General features: G+C 39.0%; 1 protein-coding gene across 1 annotated transcript in view; it reads left to right on the top strand.

The window, feature by feature from the left end:
- The first annotated feature begins 1,036 nt into the window (after positions 1 to 1,036).
- The window catches only part of mei4 (meiosis-specific, MEI4 homolog (S. cerevisiae)), a 254,031-nt gene continuing 241,380 nt past the window's right edge, over positions 1,037 to 13,687 (top strand). The window contains exons 1-3 of the mRNA XM_059986607.1: positions 1,037 to 1,096; positions 3,256 to 3,510; positions 9,741 to 10,339. Of these exons, the coding sequence (XP_059842590.1) occupies positions 1,048 to 1,096; positions 3,256 to 3,510; positions 9,741 to 10,339 (903 nt within the window). The 5' untranslated portion in view covers positions 1,037 to 1,047. The remainder of the gene's footprint in view (positions 1,097 to 3,255; positions 3,511 to 9,740; positions 10,340 to 13,687) is intronic.

Genomic DNA, 13,687 nt, shown 5'->3' with positions numbered 1-13,687 from the left:
AACTTCTTCACTGTCCAAGATATCACCACCAATCAGGAAGGAGGAAATGCCAAAAAATATCAGAGCACGTCAGGGTGGATAAATCTTCAGGGCATGATGGGATGGATCATGTTGCCAAATTAAGCAAAGGAGGAGATTTCTGTAGCTCTGTTGGACACCTTTGCCAGGGATGAGGTACCAGAAGACCGGAAAATGTTTAATGTTGCCTCCTTGTTCAAAAAGGACAATAGGGATAAGCCTGGAAACTATAGGCCAGTGATTCTTACATCAATGCAAGGGAAGTTGTTGGAGAAGATTCTGATGAACAGGATTTACGTCCACTTCGAAAGGCAGGCAACAATTGAGAACCGGAAGGCATAGTTTTAAGGTGAAACTGGACAGATTTAACGGAAACCCGAGCAGCAACTTTTTCACCCAAAAGGATAATCAGTACATGGACTAATTTGCCAGAGGAAGTCCCTCTTTTTCCCTTAGTAGGGAGGGAGAGTGCCTGTGGTATGTCAAATATTGGGTGGATGAGTAGCCTTTGGGGTACCGCTTTGCTAACATTTAACTGTCATTCATTATTTGTGGTACTCTGTTTTTGTGGATGGTTGCGAAGAAAAGGTGTATATTGTATACATTTCTCTGACATTAAATGTACCTTTGAAATATGGATAGGAAAGGTTTTGTAGGATATAGGCAAGTGGCTCCAGCTCATCATGGACCAGTTGGGTCAAATGGCCAGTTTCCATTCATTATGACTGGGGCAAAATGCTGTTGGTGTTGTGCTTTCTGTGACCACATGGGTTTACTCTTGACATTTTGTCGTTTTCTTCACTCAGATCACAGGTCTCCACAACCACAGGACGAAGCGAGGCCAATGAAGACTCCCATTACTCACAACGCGGATTACCTGAGGGGAACGTGGTGCGGGCGACCATCCTCCAGCCGCGGGCGGGCGGGCGGGCGTGACGTCACACCCCTCGCGTCATCGCGGACGGGCGTGACGTCACGCTCCCTACGCCATCGCGGGCGGCACTCGGCCAGCTGTAGGAGCACGAGAGCATGGCGGCGGTTGCGAGGCGTGAGGACGGGGCTGAGCAGGCCTGCGAGGGTGAGTGAGTAGTGCGGGTCGCCTCCTCGCCATCCCATCACTCTTGCTGTACGTGGATTCCCAGGTGGGGTGATTGGGTGCTGCATTGCTCCTGGATTGCCAGAGTTGGGTGCAAAAGCGTCCTTGCCAGTTCTGGGCTCCTGCATAAGGATCTCTTCCACTTCTGATCGCCGAGATTTTTTCATAGTTTTCTTTTAATGGTATTTTCCACCCGTTGTTCCCTTAACCTTCTCGCAAATCTCTCTAAAATTTTGCGATATCGCTACCCCCCCCCCTCCCCCGTCATTAATCTCTTGGCTTGTTTAATGATCTCAAGCCAACGAGAATATTTACAGCATTGCTTGTTCTTGCACTCATTTAAATATTTTATTGTTTTTTTTTGCTTTTCTGTATTTCCTACTTTATCTTGCCTACGTACAGGTTATAACCCTCTGGGTTACAAGAAATTAGCCCTTACGGAATGCACAAACTTTGCTGTAATGGAATTATGTGTGGGCGAAAAATTAAATAAATACACAAGTTGGAAAAAAAATCAATGGGTTTTGTCTATAATTTTTAGACTGCTTTTTTTTGCAGAAAATGTGGGGTTTTTGTATCGCATGTTTCAGTTTCAAGTGGTTTTTCCCAAGAAATTTCCATACAAGATGTCTAAAATAAGGCTAGCAAGTCTAAGTGCAAGTTGTAAACCTAAATGACCATTTATTTGTTGTGGGTTATATCATTAAATTAACTTTCCTGCACTTGGTATGCATTTCTAGTGGACAAGGTGATAAACATCCACTTGTGTTTGAGCTGCCAGCAACTGAAGAAATTTACTTCAGGAACTGAAAGGCAATGGCCTGCCATGGTAAACCAGCAGCTGTGGTACTCATCATTACTGATAGTAGTAAAACAACATGTAGGGATGAGTTTCTGTCTGTAAATTGGATTCAACAGGAAATCATTTTTCACTTTGCAGAGAATCATAATGCAGACAGATTTTCCAGGCATGAATAATGTGGAAGTTGCCTGTACCTTGGCTGTACAGAGCACTGCAAGAAATAAAATGCTGCTTTGTCATTGAAATCAGAGAATGAAGCTGTATTTTAGTGTGATCTTTGAAGCTAAATTATGTAAAAGCATTTGTGTATGCAGAGTAAAAGATATTAGTCCTGTATCAGCACTTTCCTACATCTTTTTCTTATTAAATTTTATATGAATCTGGCTAAAAGCAGCTGAAAAATATTTTTATGCAATGGAAAATCACCTAATTGATGTGCAGAAAGCACAGCTGTAGTGATTTTAAGTTACAAGAAGCCATTTTTCCCCACATTATATAATAAATCGCAAATCTAAAAAGTTATCTCTCTGTTACAGGAACAATTTTCAAGTGGAAGTTAGAAGAGATTTGATCTGTTCTTCAGATTAGATCCTAATCTCATTAAAGTCACTTTATACTTTAGTTCCTGCACAGCATTAGAGATATAAAATGATGTACATCATGTGCGCCATAAAATGAATAAATGGTTTGGTTTGAATTGAATTGCCAAGGGCAAGCAATGTTTTCAATTTGTTTTAACTTTGCATACTTATCAAACTCATAGACTGTTCAACTACAACATGAGTGAATCTGCAGATGCTGGAAATAAAAACACAAAATGCTAGCAGAACTCAGCAGGCCAGACAGCATCTATGGGAGGAGGTAGTGACGACGTTTCGGTTTCAGCCAGAAACGTCGTCACTACCTCCTCCCATAGATGCTGTCTGGCCTGCTGAGTTCTGCCAGCATTTTGTGTTTTTAGATTGTTCAACTAACTAGTTTAGGATGTCATAGGCCATTGAAATGCATTCCTATGCGTTAACTCTTCAAAATGCAGCACTGCTTAACAATCATTAAAATAGAAAATTCATGCTCTATGTGGAGAAATGGCATTGCCTAAAATTATATATGACAATATAGAATAGGACATTCTTCATGTTAATAGTGCATTTTTATACATTGAAATGGATTATCACTTATCTTAACTATGATTTTAAAAATACCAAGTTGGTATCCCTGTCTGAAATTTAAATAAGTTTTGTCTAGTAGGAGTAGCTATTCAGTCATAATGCAACTTCATAATGTCATTTGAAGTTCAGTTCCTGTGATTGTTGAATATATTCCTTTGCCTTAATAACAGGACAGCAGATAAATGAAGATTTACTGCCATGGTACCTAAAAACATCGAAATTAGCACTAGCTCTGGCTATAATTGGCAGCACACCCTCAGAAAAGAGCAGCAGAGAATATGCAGAGCAATTGGCTAATAGCTTATATCAGAAGGGAGTCGAATGGAAGTTAAAGGCTGAGGCTTGGAAAGCTGAGGCATTACACCTGCGTCAGAAGTTATTTCTAACTCAAATGCAACCTGAAGCAAGATCAAATGATGGCACTGGTAAGTACGTCATAATGCTTCATGCAAGTAGCATCATTATCTTCAATGTATTTTAGTTGGGAAGTAAAGATTTTTTTGCAAGAAGTTCAAAATTATTTAGTACTGAATATTCAACATTTTGCACCTTTATGATGAACAGATTCTTATTATACCCGACAGCTTTAAAAATGGGAAATTAATAAAATTCATGAGAAAGGTATTGCTCAGCAGGGCAAAGGGTAGTCCAGTTGTTAAGAACAGGATGCACACTAAGTGCATTAAGTTACATTCTACCATACAGAATTAAGGAAGCTTATGTTCTTTAAAAAACAATGTATATTTTTAATGGAGAAATGCACTGTAGATGTTGAAGAAGATGGGAAAATTAGCATAGCTGAGGGCTGGAGGAGTGGCAGGAAAGCAACAAGCAGTGGGTGCAAATCATTTCAACAAATGTTGGGTTAAATCAAAAATCATAACTTGAAATGTTGACCCTGTTTTTTTTAAATTAGTGTAGTCAGCAACAATGCTTTCAGCCCCGCTATCAATGGCACTTCTGACCTTGGTCACAATTTTTTGAACTGTTAAGCATTTCATGTTTCATTCGTGATTTGTTTTCGTATGCGTTTTTTATTATTCATTTCTTTCAATGTGTTGTTTATTTTGTAAGATGATGTAGATTTAGTATTCCAGCTCAACATATCAATGATGTTTCAATAATGTTTAACCTGGCAGAAAAATGGCATTCCTTCAATTATGTTTTCCTTGTGATGATGCTACTCATTGGTGATGTGTTAGCTTTTAATCTCTTAAATAACATTAACACTCTAATAATAACATAACTCTCTAAGAAATCATTGGGAAACCACTTCCCTCAGGCCAAGTTACATGCTGTACTCCTAATTAAATTGTTTGCCAAACAATCTGCAATCAAGTCCATTACAGTTCCATCATTTTTTTTCAAGATCATTTGTAGTATTCACATTGCCTTTTATTGTTGATAAATAAGTGCATAGACACTTTGTTCGTTATCAAATTGCACAAGCAACATATAAACTATTGAACCAGATATTAACAGTTAAAGGCCTGGAGCAGAGGCTAGGAGGTAGACAAATTATTGGAAGTGGCTGGATAAGTTAAGAAAGTGGTTCATAAGGCAGTAACAATTATAGAGGGAGAGAGTACAAATGTAGCTAAATATTTTTGTAGGAGATGTAGCATAGTAACAGGCCCTTTTGGCTCAATATGACCAATTGGTCTGGTAGGCGCTTCAGATCCCTCCAGACTAAGACTAATAGGCACTGGGGAAGTTTTTTCCCTACTGCGGTCACTTTGCTGAGCAGTTAACTGCCGGTTAACTGTCGGCTAACTATTACTTGGATTGCACTACTTGTATGTATAATCTATATTTTCATTTATATTTATCATTATTATTGTTATGAGCAGAGAGACAACATCTGCCGGAAGTAAATTCCTTGTATGTGCACAGGTACTTGGCGATTAAATTCTGATTCTGATTAACCCTTACATCTTTGTGGGAGAAAACTGGACCACCTGGGGGGGGAGGGATCCCATGAGGTCACAAACTCCTTGCAGACAGCAGCAGAATTGAACCCCATTCACAGGTGCTGTAATAATGTTACACTAGCTGCTTGGAGGCCCTCCATTAGTCAAGGTCCACCACGCATATTGCATCCAAACTTTATATGATACTCAGGCCAGGGCTGAATGATATGGAGAGCAAGTTGTTGCCCATGCAGTAGGCTTCCCTTCTCTACGCTGCTGATAAATACGAAGGAATGGGATTTACTCCCAAAGCCTTCCCCATGAGTGGGTGTAACTGAAAGGCAGCAGAGATCTGAGATAAGTTTTTTCCTTCCAGATGAACTGTCAACCATGGTGTATGAAGAGTGGGAGGTTGTTTCTCTGGTGGAGGACCAGAAATCACAGATAGAAAACAAAAAGTATGAGAATTAAGAGAGGCATAAATAAAATCTGGAATGCATTTCCTTCAGATGTGGAGATCTGTGTCATTGCTTTAAAGAAGGAATTGGATAAATGTATGGTGCAAGGGGAAGGACCAGTACATGGATTGTGAGAATCTATCTAGTAGAGAGCTAACAAGAATGTGATGGGTTGAATGGTTTCTCCTGTGCTACATCCATTCTATGAAACTATTTGAAGTATGTTTTGGGACATCATCAGTTGAAACATGGCAGACTAGCAGATGTTTGTGGGCCCACTGCAGAAATATGCAAAAGCTCATGAGGCTGCATGCAAAAAAATAAATCTTTCAAGATCAAAGGCCTTTCCTACGCACATTTCACTAGCCAGAAGCACGAGGAAGTTGGGTATGTCCAGGTGCAGTTTGCCGGTTGTTGGCTTGTGAGTGCTTGGTAAGGGGAAAAGCTTGAGTGGGAGATGTAAAGGAGGACAAGTGCAAGAATTAGCTCCTGGAAATCAACATACTGGCTGGGACTCAGTAAGGCCTCTGGGGATTAAGAGGGGGTTTTGGAGAGAGCACTAAGCTGTAATGTTGGCTGTAGCTTAGGTGGTTAGGCTGGGATATCCTTTGAGAGGAGCAGAGTTCAGGTCAGTGGTTCCTTGTGTAGTTAAAGGGGACCTCCCTGTAATGGTCAGCCTCTGTAATGGACGCTGTAGCCTGGACCTTGGTTTATACGTCCTGGTTCTCCGAGAATAGCCAGCAGAGTCTATAGACCATGATAGAAGTGGTTACAAGGTGTGATTTCAGACATTGCTCTGTTAACCTAGACTCCTCAGTTGCACAGAGGACACAACTGGAAAATCAGAAACTTCATCAAACTTTCTGTAATTAACCAACCTTTCTTCCACTTGATTCTCCTTAAAATGGAGTTGTGAAGGTCACAAACCATGATACTCTGTGAATGAATTTTTAGGCAAAAGAATCTCAAAAATGCTGTGGTAAATATACTACCAATATACTTTTGAAGGTAGAACCCTTTGAAGTGACTAGGATATGAGCAAGGTGCAGCATCTCTTCAGGCTGCATATTATAGCGTAATTTGTACTGTAGGTTAAATTTCTCTAAATCAAAATTGATTCCTTTTCCAGCAATGCATAAATTGCATTTGGTGTGACGATCAATCTTGGTTATACATCTTAGTTTCTATCTGTACTTGCTGGTTGTGCATCTTGGATTATTCAACTAGTTTGAAGAATTCTGACTCAGTTTGTTTGAAAACTGACTATCTCAAGAAAGCAGAGATTTGGAATAAATGTGTCCTTGTGAGGCTGGAAGGAGTAACTAGTGGAATACTGCAGGGATGTTCTTGACCTGCAATTATTTGCTATTTGCATTAATTAACTGAAGGAGGAAACAGTGAATGGAAGGTTTCCAAATTTGACCCAAAAATGGATGAAAGGACATGTTATAAACTCTCGTTTTGCCACAGGATATAGATTGAGTGAGTAACCGACAGACAAATAGGATTTAAAAACATGAGAAATTCTGCAAATGCTGGAAGTCCAAAGCAACACACACAATGCTGGAGGAGCTCAGCAGGTCAGGTATCTGTCTCAGTCTGAAACGTCAACTGTGTGTTCATTTCCATGGATGCTGCCTGACCTACTGAACACCCCCCCTCCCTTTACGTTAATCTCACGAATGTATGGAAATGTGAGGTCATGCAGTTCAGTAAGAGAAATTGAAAAACAGTTCTAGTACAGTAATCACAAAATGTTAGCTGGCAAGTCCAATGAGTAGTTAGGAAGGTAGGCATAGTTTTGGCCTTTGCTGCAAAGTGTTATATTTTGTAATTGCAAAACACAAAAACTACTTTGAAGGAATAAATGGGATTCCAAAATGTGAGTCTAACTTCATTTTTTTATTTTAAGTGAAGTGCCCACGTATCACATGGTAGTGCCATGACATATGCAATTCATGTATTTTACATATAATCCATAATAAATTATTTAATTGAACAAGAATTCTTAAGCTATGCTTACAATATTACTCAAATGCTAAAATGTTAAATGCACAACACAAAGGGGTTGAAGTTTAAAAGTAGAGAAGGTTTGTTGCAATTGTATGGAGTGTTGAAGCCTTACCTGGAAAGCTACATATAGTTGCTTAAAAATATACTTAGCAACATTGAAGGAAGTACAAAGGGGATTCAGCAGGCTAATTCCTGGGATGAAGGGTTATTCACCAAAGAGAAAGTAAATATTTCAGTCGTGTATTCCTTGAACTGAATGAGAGCTGACCATAATCAAACAAAATACCATGATGTCTCGACTGGGTAAGTGTCAAAAAATTTAACTGGTGGAAGACTCTTGAGCAAGGGGCCAAAACTTCAAGATAAGGAGCTGACCAGTTAAAACTAATGTGTAGAAATTTCTTCTGAGAGTGGTGAATCTTTGGCATTCAGTGACCCAGTGGGTGATGTAATGCTGAATTGTCAGAAGTATTTAAAATGGAAATAGATGAATATATGAAGGATGGAGAAATAGAGGGGTATGCAGAAATGGTGTAGAAGAGGAGCTGGAATCAGCATTAGCTTCCTTATGGCCCATTACATTGCTGGCACTTAGGGTAGTGATGGAGGTCCTCCATCTCTGTCTTGTCCATACAGTCACACACAGACAGAAGGTTTCTTCATTGCTGTTTCTGTAACAATGTCATTTTACAAGTCAGGGATGTTAGCCCTGAGACAAACCCCCAGCAGACCACTCTTAGTCTGGCCTCTGCCCTTTGACCTGTTTGGCATGGATGACTCTACCAGGAGCCAAAACACAAGATCCTGACTCCAGCCAACATAGCTCTCTGGGTCATTGAAACATGCAAGCCTGCAAACCCTACGAGAAGGTTATGAACCTTGTGGAGGTCAGCATTAGCAAGTAAGATCATATTAAATGATAGGGCAGGCTTGAAGGGCCTGATGGCTTACTCCTCATAATTTTTAGGGTTTTGTGAGAGCTGATTGAAACTTGAAATTATTGCTATGTGATATTTTGCCCTCACTAAAGCTTCTTATCAAAATCTTGGATTCTGATGGAAAAGAAGTCCTTTCTGCTCAGGAAGAGCTCAATGGTTTTAAATAAAACCCTTAAGGGCACGCAATCCTGCCAAATCCAATGAATGTGAAGACCCCTACTTGTCCCTTCTCTGGGGAGTCAACCTTGCCTCAGTTAACATTACATGTAGTTTGAAGCTTCCACACAGTGATGTTTGCAGTATAATCACTGAGGCACCGTTACATTACTCAGAAATTAAGTTCTTTGGAAAGCACTATTTATTAGTTTGAGTGCAATCTTAGCACTCTGGGAGATGTTTAAGCAGTCTCCAGTGAGTTTTGAAACAGTCTAGGCACATTTGAAATCAAAGTGTCCTATTACACAAGATCTGAACGTAGAAGGCAGCATATTTTGCTCTTTGTTTAGTTGTGGCTGCTAAACTGTTAAAGTTTCAGTTTATGTAAGGAAAACTTTAATTATGGATTGCACAATTGACACCATTAAGTGCATGATGTTGGGAAATTGTCAAGCATTTATTGTGGGCTCTGACTGGAATTGCCTGACTCAGTTTAGCAGTTGTCATAATTTCACCCAGAATTGACTGGTAATACAATTTATTCCAAGTTAGATTGATACTGAATTGCATTGCACTGAGGAAGAAATGCTCTGTGACCCAGTTTCTTAAGTAAACAATTCGTACATCAATGCAACATTTTTATGACAAATTTCTATATATGACAAATGATCTGTCCTCCCTTCATAAAACAAGATTAATTTAACTTATTTAATCAACAATACATTTTATTGCCACTATTCCAAGAGATCAAACCTAGATAAAGCATCACTCTTGGTTTAATGGATCATATATTTGTATCATTGGACTCTGGTTTTAAATGTAATAATCTGTATCATAAACTTGGTGAATGATGAAGAACTAGATTTGCCCTGCCTGCCTTTTGTTGTATATCACCAGCTCAAGTAAGAACATTTGACAGATCATAAGCTGAACGGTAGAATATTTTGTTTTTACAGGGTAATAGAGGGATATGTTTTTCAAAAAAGTCCAAATTACGATCGACACCTTTAAGCCACAAAGGAAGTTTGTATGCACTGAAATGTTTTCATGTAATGCATTGCACTTTAGACTTTATTAAATACAACATAATTGGAGTCGTAGAGATGTCATGTTATTATAAAATGTATATATAGTTTTTTTTTTACCAATATTTGACTTCAAAATTTGTTTAATTTTCCAGGAGCTAACTCTTCCACCTGCCTAGAATTTTCAGCTCAAGATCCTGTGAGCTTTATGAATGAGTCTGCTGTTCTAGAGGATTCTGGTTGTGATGTATCTAATGGTCAAGGATCAGATACTCAGGACCTATTAACAAACTGCAGACTGAAAAATGTTGATTCTTATTCATTAACCAGTGAAGAAACATTGCCATTAGTTAATTCCACATTGCTCCCTGCTGCATCAGACGCTGCCAGAGGGGATGAATTACAAGTGGTTAAGAAAATGTTTAATTTTCACACTCAGTTTTTACAGAGTTTAATACGCATTAGAAAGATTGCAGCTGATAGAACTCCAACAGCAGAAACATTGACTTTAGCTGTTGACTACTCAATAGTGATAGACTCAGTGTCACATTTTGCTGAGAGTTTGCTAGTTTTCTGTACAAAACCCAAATCTCTACCTCCACCTTCTTTGCTGATGCAAGCAACCGAGTCCCTTGTCAGCATAATGCAAGACGGTAAATTGCCATTGCCTGTCCTTGAGCAGTGTATCAAGAGGGTAGAGGAACTTGTAAAGAAGTTGGTGAAAGTCATTTTGGACAATGTGGAAATAAATCGGGTAAGCACATTTTGAATAAGCTTCTGTTCCTTTGAGAACTGCCTTTAATCAAATACATGTCTACAGCTTAACTAATTTAGACTGTGACAGCTTTCCCTTATTGTTTGTTAGAAGTAATACTGTATATTTTAATTCACCCAATATTATTGCAAGCAGCCTATTAATGAAAGTACTATATTCACTCTAAAAGATGCCTTTGTATATTTTAATATTATTACGTTTTAGTAGGCTGCTAATCAATTTCAAGAAAAGGTGAATACAAAATTCAGAATAGAAAGGCCTGCAAGATATATTGTTGGATCAGCTTTGCTTAAACTTCTTGAGTGAATTGTCTTTTACTGAGATGTAGCACCAATTACTTTCAGTATCTGAATATTGTTTATGACTGAAGGACCTAGTTTCAAAGACTTGGGTATAGAATATTTATGTAAGAACAGAAATATATCTGACCCACAATAGAGTTTTAGTTGGGATTTTGTTTGTAATGTTATGTTATTTGAAATTAAGGTAAACATACTAAAGTTTTCCTATTGAGTGAAAGTTCGTCAATTAGATGATTAGTTTTGACTTTCAATAGACACTCTTTTTTGGCTGTTGCATTGGAAAAGGATGTCAAATGTTGCATTAAATTTCCACTTAACACTTCAAAATCAAAGTAAATTTATTATCAAAGTACATGTACAGTTGAAGTCAGAAGTTTACATACACTTAGGTTGAAGTCATTAAAACTCATTGTTTAACCACTCCACAGATTTCATATTAGTAAACTATAGTTTTGGCAAGACGTGGAGGACATCTACTTTGTGCGTGATTTGAGTAATTTTTCCAACAATTGTTTACAGACAGATTATTTCTCTTTTAATTGACTATATCACAATCCCAGTGGTCAGAAGTTTACAAACAAAATCAAAAGAAATCAGCCAAGATCTCAGGAAAAAAAATTGTGGACCTCCACAAGTCTGGTTCATCCTTGGGAGCAATTTCCAAATGCCTGAAGGTACCACGTTCATCTGTACAAACAATAGTACGCAAGTATAAACACCATGGGACCATGCAGTCGTCATACCGCTTAAGAAGGAGACGGATTCTTTCTCCTAGAAATGAACGTACTTTGGCGTGAAATGTGCAAATCAATTCCTGAACAACAGCAAAGGACCTTGTGAAGATGCTGGAGGAAACGAGTAGACAAATATCTATATCCACAGTAAAATGAGTCCTATATCGACATAACCTGAAAAACTGCTCAGCAAGGAAAAAGCCACTGCTCCAAAACCGCCATAAAAAAGCCAGACTACAGTTTGCAAGTGCAAATGGGGACAAAGATCTAACTTTTTGGAGAAATGTCCTCTGGTTTGATGAAACAAAAATTAGCCATAATGACCATCGTTATGTTTGTTGGAAAAAGGGTGAGGCTTGCAAGTCAAAGAACACCATCCCAACTGTGAAGCATAGGGGTGGCAGCATCATGTTGTGGGGGTGCTTTGCTGCAGGAGGGACTAGTGCAATTCTCAAAATAGATGGCATCGTGAGGAAGGAAAATTATATATATTGAAGCAACATTTCAAGACGTCAGCCAGGAAGTTAAAGCTCGGTTGCAAATGGGTCTTCCAAATGGACAATGACCCCAAACATACCTCCAAAGTTGTGGCAAAATTACTTAAGGACAACAAAGTCAAGGTATTGGAGTGGCCATCACAAAGCCCTGACCTCAATCCGATAGAAAATTTGTGGGCAGGACTGAAAAAGCATGTGCGAGCAAGGAGGCCTACACACCTGACCGTTACACCAGTTCTGTCTGGAGGAATGGAACAAAATTCCAGCAACTTATTGTGAGAAGCTTCTTGAAGGCTACCCAAAATGTTTGACCCAAGTTAAGCAATTTAAAAGCAATGCTACCAAATACTAACAAAGTGTATGTAAACTTCTAACCTACTGGGAATGTGATGAAAAAAATAAAAGCTAAAATAAATCATTCTCTCTACTATTATTCTGACATTTCGCATTCTTAAGATGAAGTAGTTATCCTAACTGACCTAAGGCAGGGAATGCTTTCTAGAACTAAATGCCAGGAATTGTGAAAAACTCGAGTTTAAATGTATTTGGCTAAGATGTATGTAAACTTCTGACTTCAACTGTCTGTTAGCATATACATTGAGATTCATTTTCTTCCAGGCATACTCTTCTAAATCCATCACAGAATGATAACCACAATAGAATCAATAAAAGGCCACACCAACTGGGTGTTCAACCAGTGTGCAAAAGATAACAAACTGTAAATGCAAAAAGAAAGAAGTAATAATAAATAAGCCATAAATATTGAGAATATAAAATGAAGGGTCCTTTTAAAGTGAGTCCACAGGTTCTGGGATAATTTCAATGATGGGGTAAATGAAGACACTTGTCTTTGGTTCAAGAGCCTGATTGCTAAAGACAGTAACTGTTCGTGGACCAGGTGGTGTGAGTCCTGAGGCTCCTGTACCACTTTCCTGATGGCAGCAGTGAGAGAGCATGAACTGGGTGGTGGGATCCCTGCTGATAGATGCTGCTTTCCTATGACAGCGCTTCATGTAGGGGTTTTACCTGTGATGGACTGGGCCGTATGTACTATTTGTAGAATTCTCTGTTCAAGGACATTGGTGTTTCCATACCAGGCTGTGATGCAGCCAGTCAATATACTCTCTGCTACACATCTGTAGAAGCTTGTCGAGATTTTAGATGTCATGCTGAACATTCATAAGCTCCTAAGGAAGTAGTCACTGCCATGCTTTCTTTGTAACTGCACTTGTGTACTGGGCCCAGGACAAGTCCTCCAAAATAATAACACTGCAGAATTTAAGGTTGCTGACTCTCTCTACCTCTGATCCTTCGATGAGAAGTGGCTCAAGAACATTTAATTTCCTCCTGAAGTCAATTATCATCTCCTTGGTTTTGCTGATACTGAGTAAGAGAATATCATTATTGTACCACAGCCAGATTTTCAATTTCCTGATTTGTCACCACCTTTGATTTAGCCTACGACAGTGGTGTTGTCAGCAAATTTGAATATGGTATTGGAACTGTCCTCAGACATACAATCATAAGTGTAAAGCAAGTAGCGCAGGGGTCTAAGCACACAACTTTGTGATTCACCTGTGCTGATGGTGATCATGGAGGGGATGATGTTGCCAATCTAAATGGACTAGGGTATGCAAGTGAGAAAATTGAAGATCCAGCTGCACAAGGTAGTTTTGAGGCCAGGGTCTTGAAGCTTATTGATCTGTTTTGAGGGAATGATGTTATTGAATGGTGAGCAGTGTTCAACAAAGAGCATTCTGATGTATGCATCATTGCTGTCCAGATGTTCTAGGG

This window comes from Hypanus sabinus, chromosome 12 (genome assembly GCF_030144855.1).
Source record: "Hypanus sabinus isolate sHypSab1 chromosome 12, sHypSab1.hap1, whole genome shotgun sequence".
NCBI classification, from domain to species: Eukaryota; Metazoa; Chordata; class Chondrichthyes; order Myliobatiformes; family Dasyatidae; genus Hypanus; species Hypanus sabinus.
Note: the sequence above shows the minus strand (reverse complement) of the source record. Positions and strands in the feature narration are given on the sequence as shown.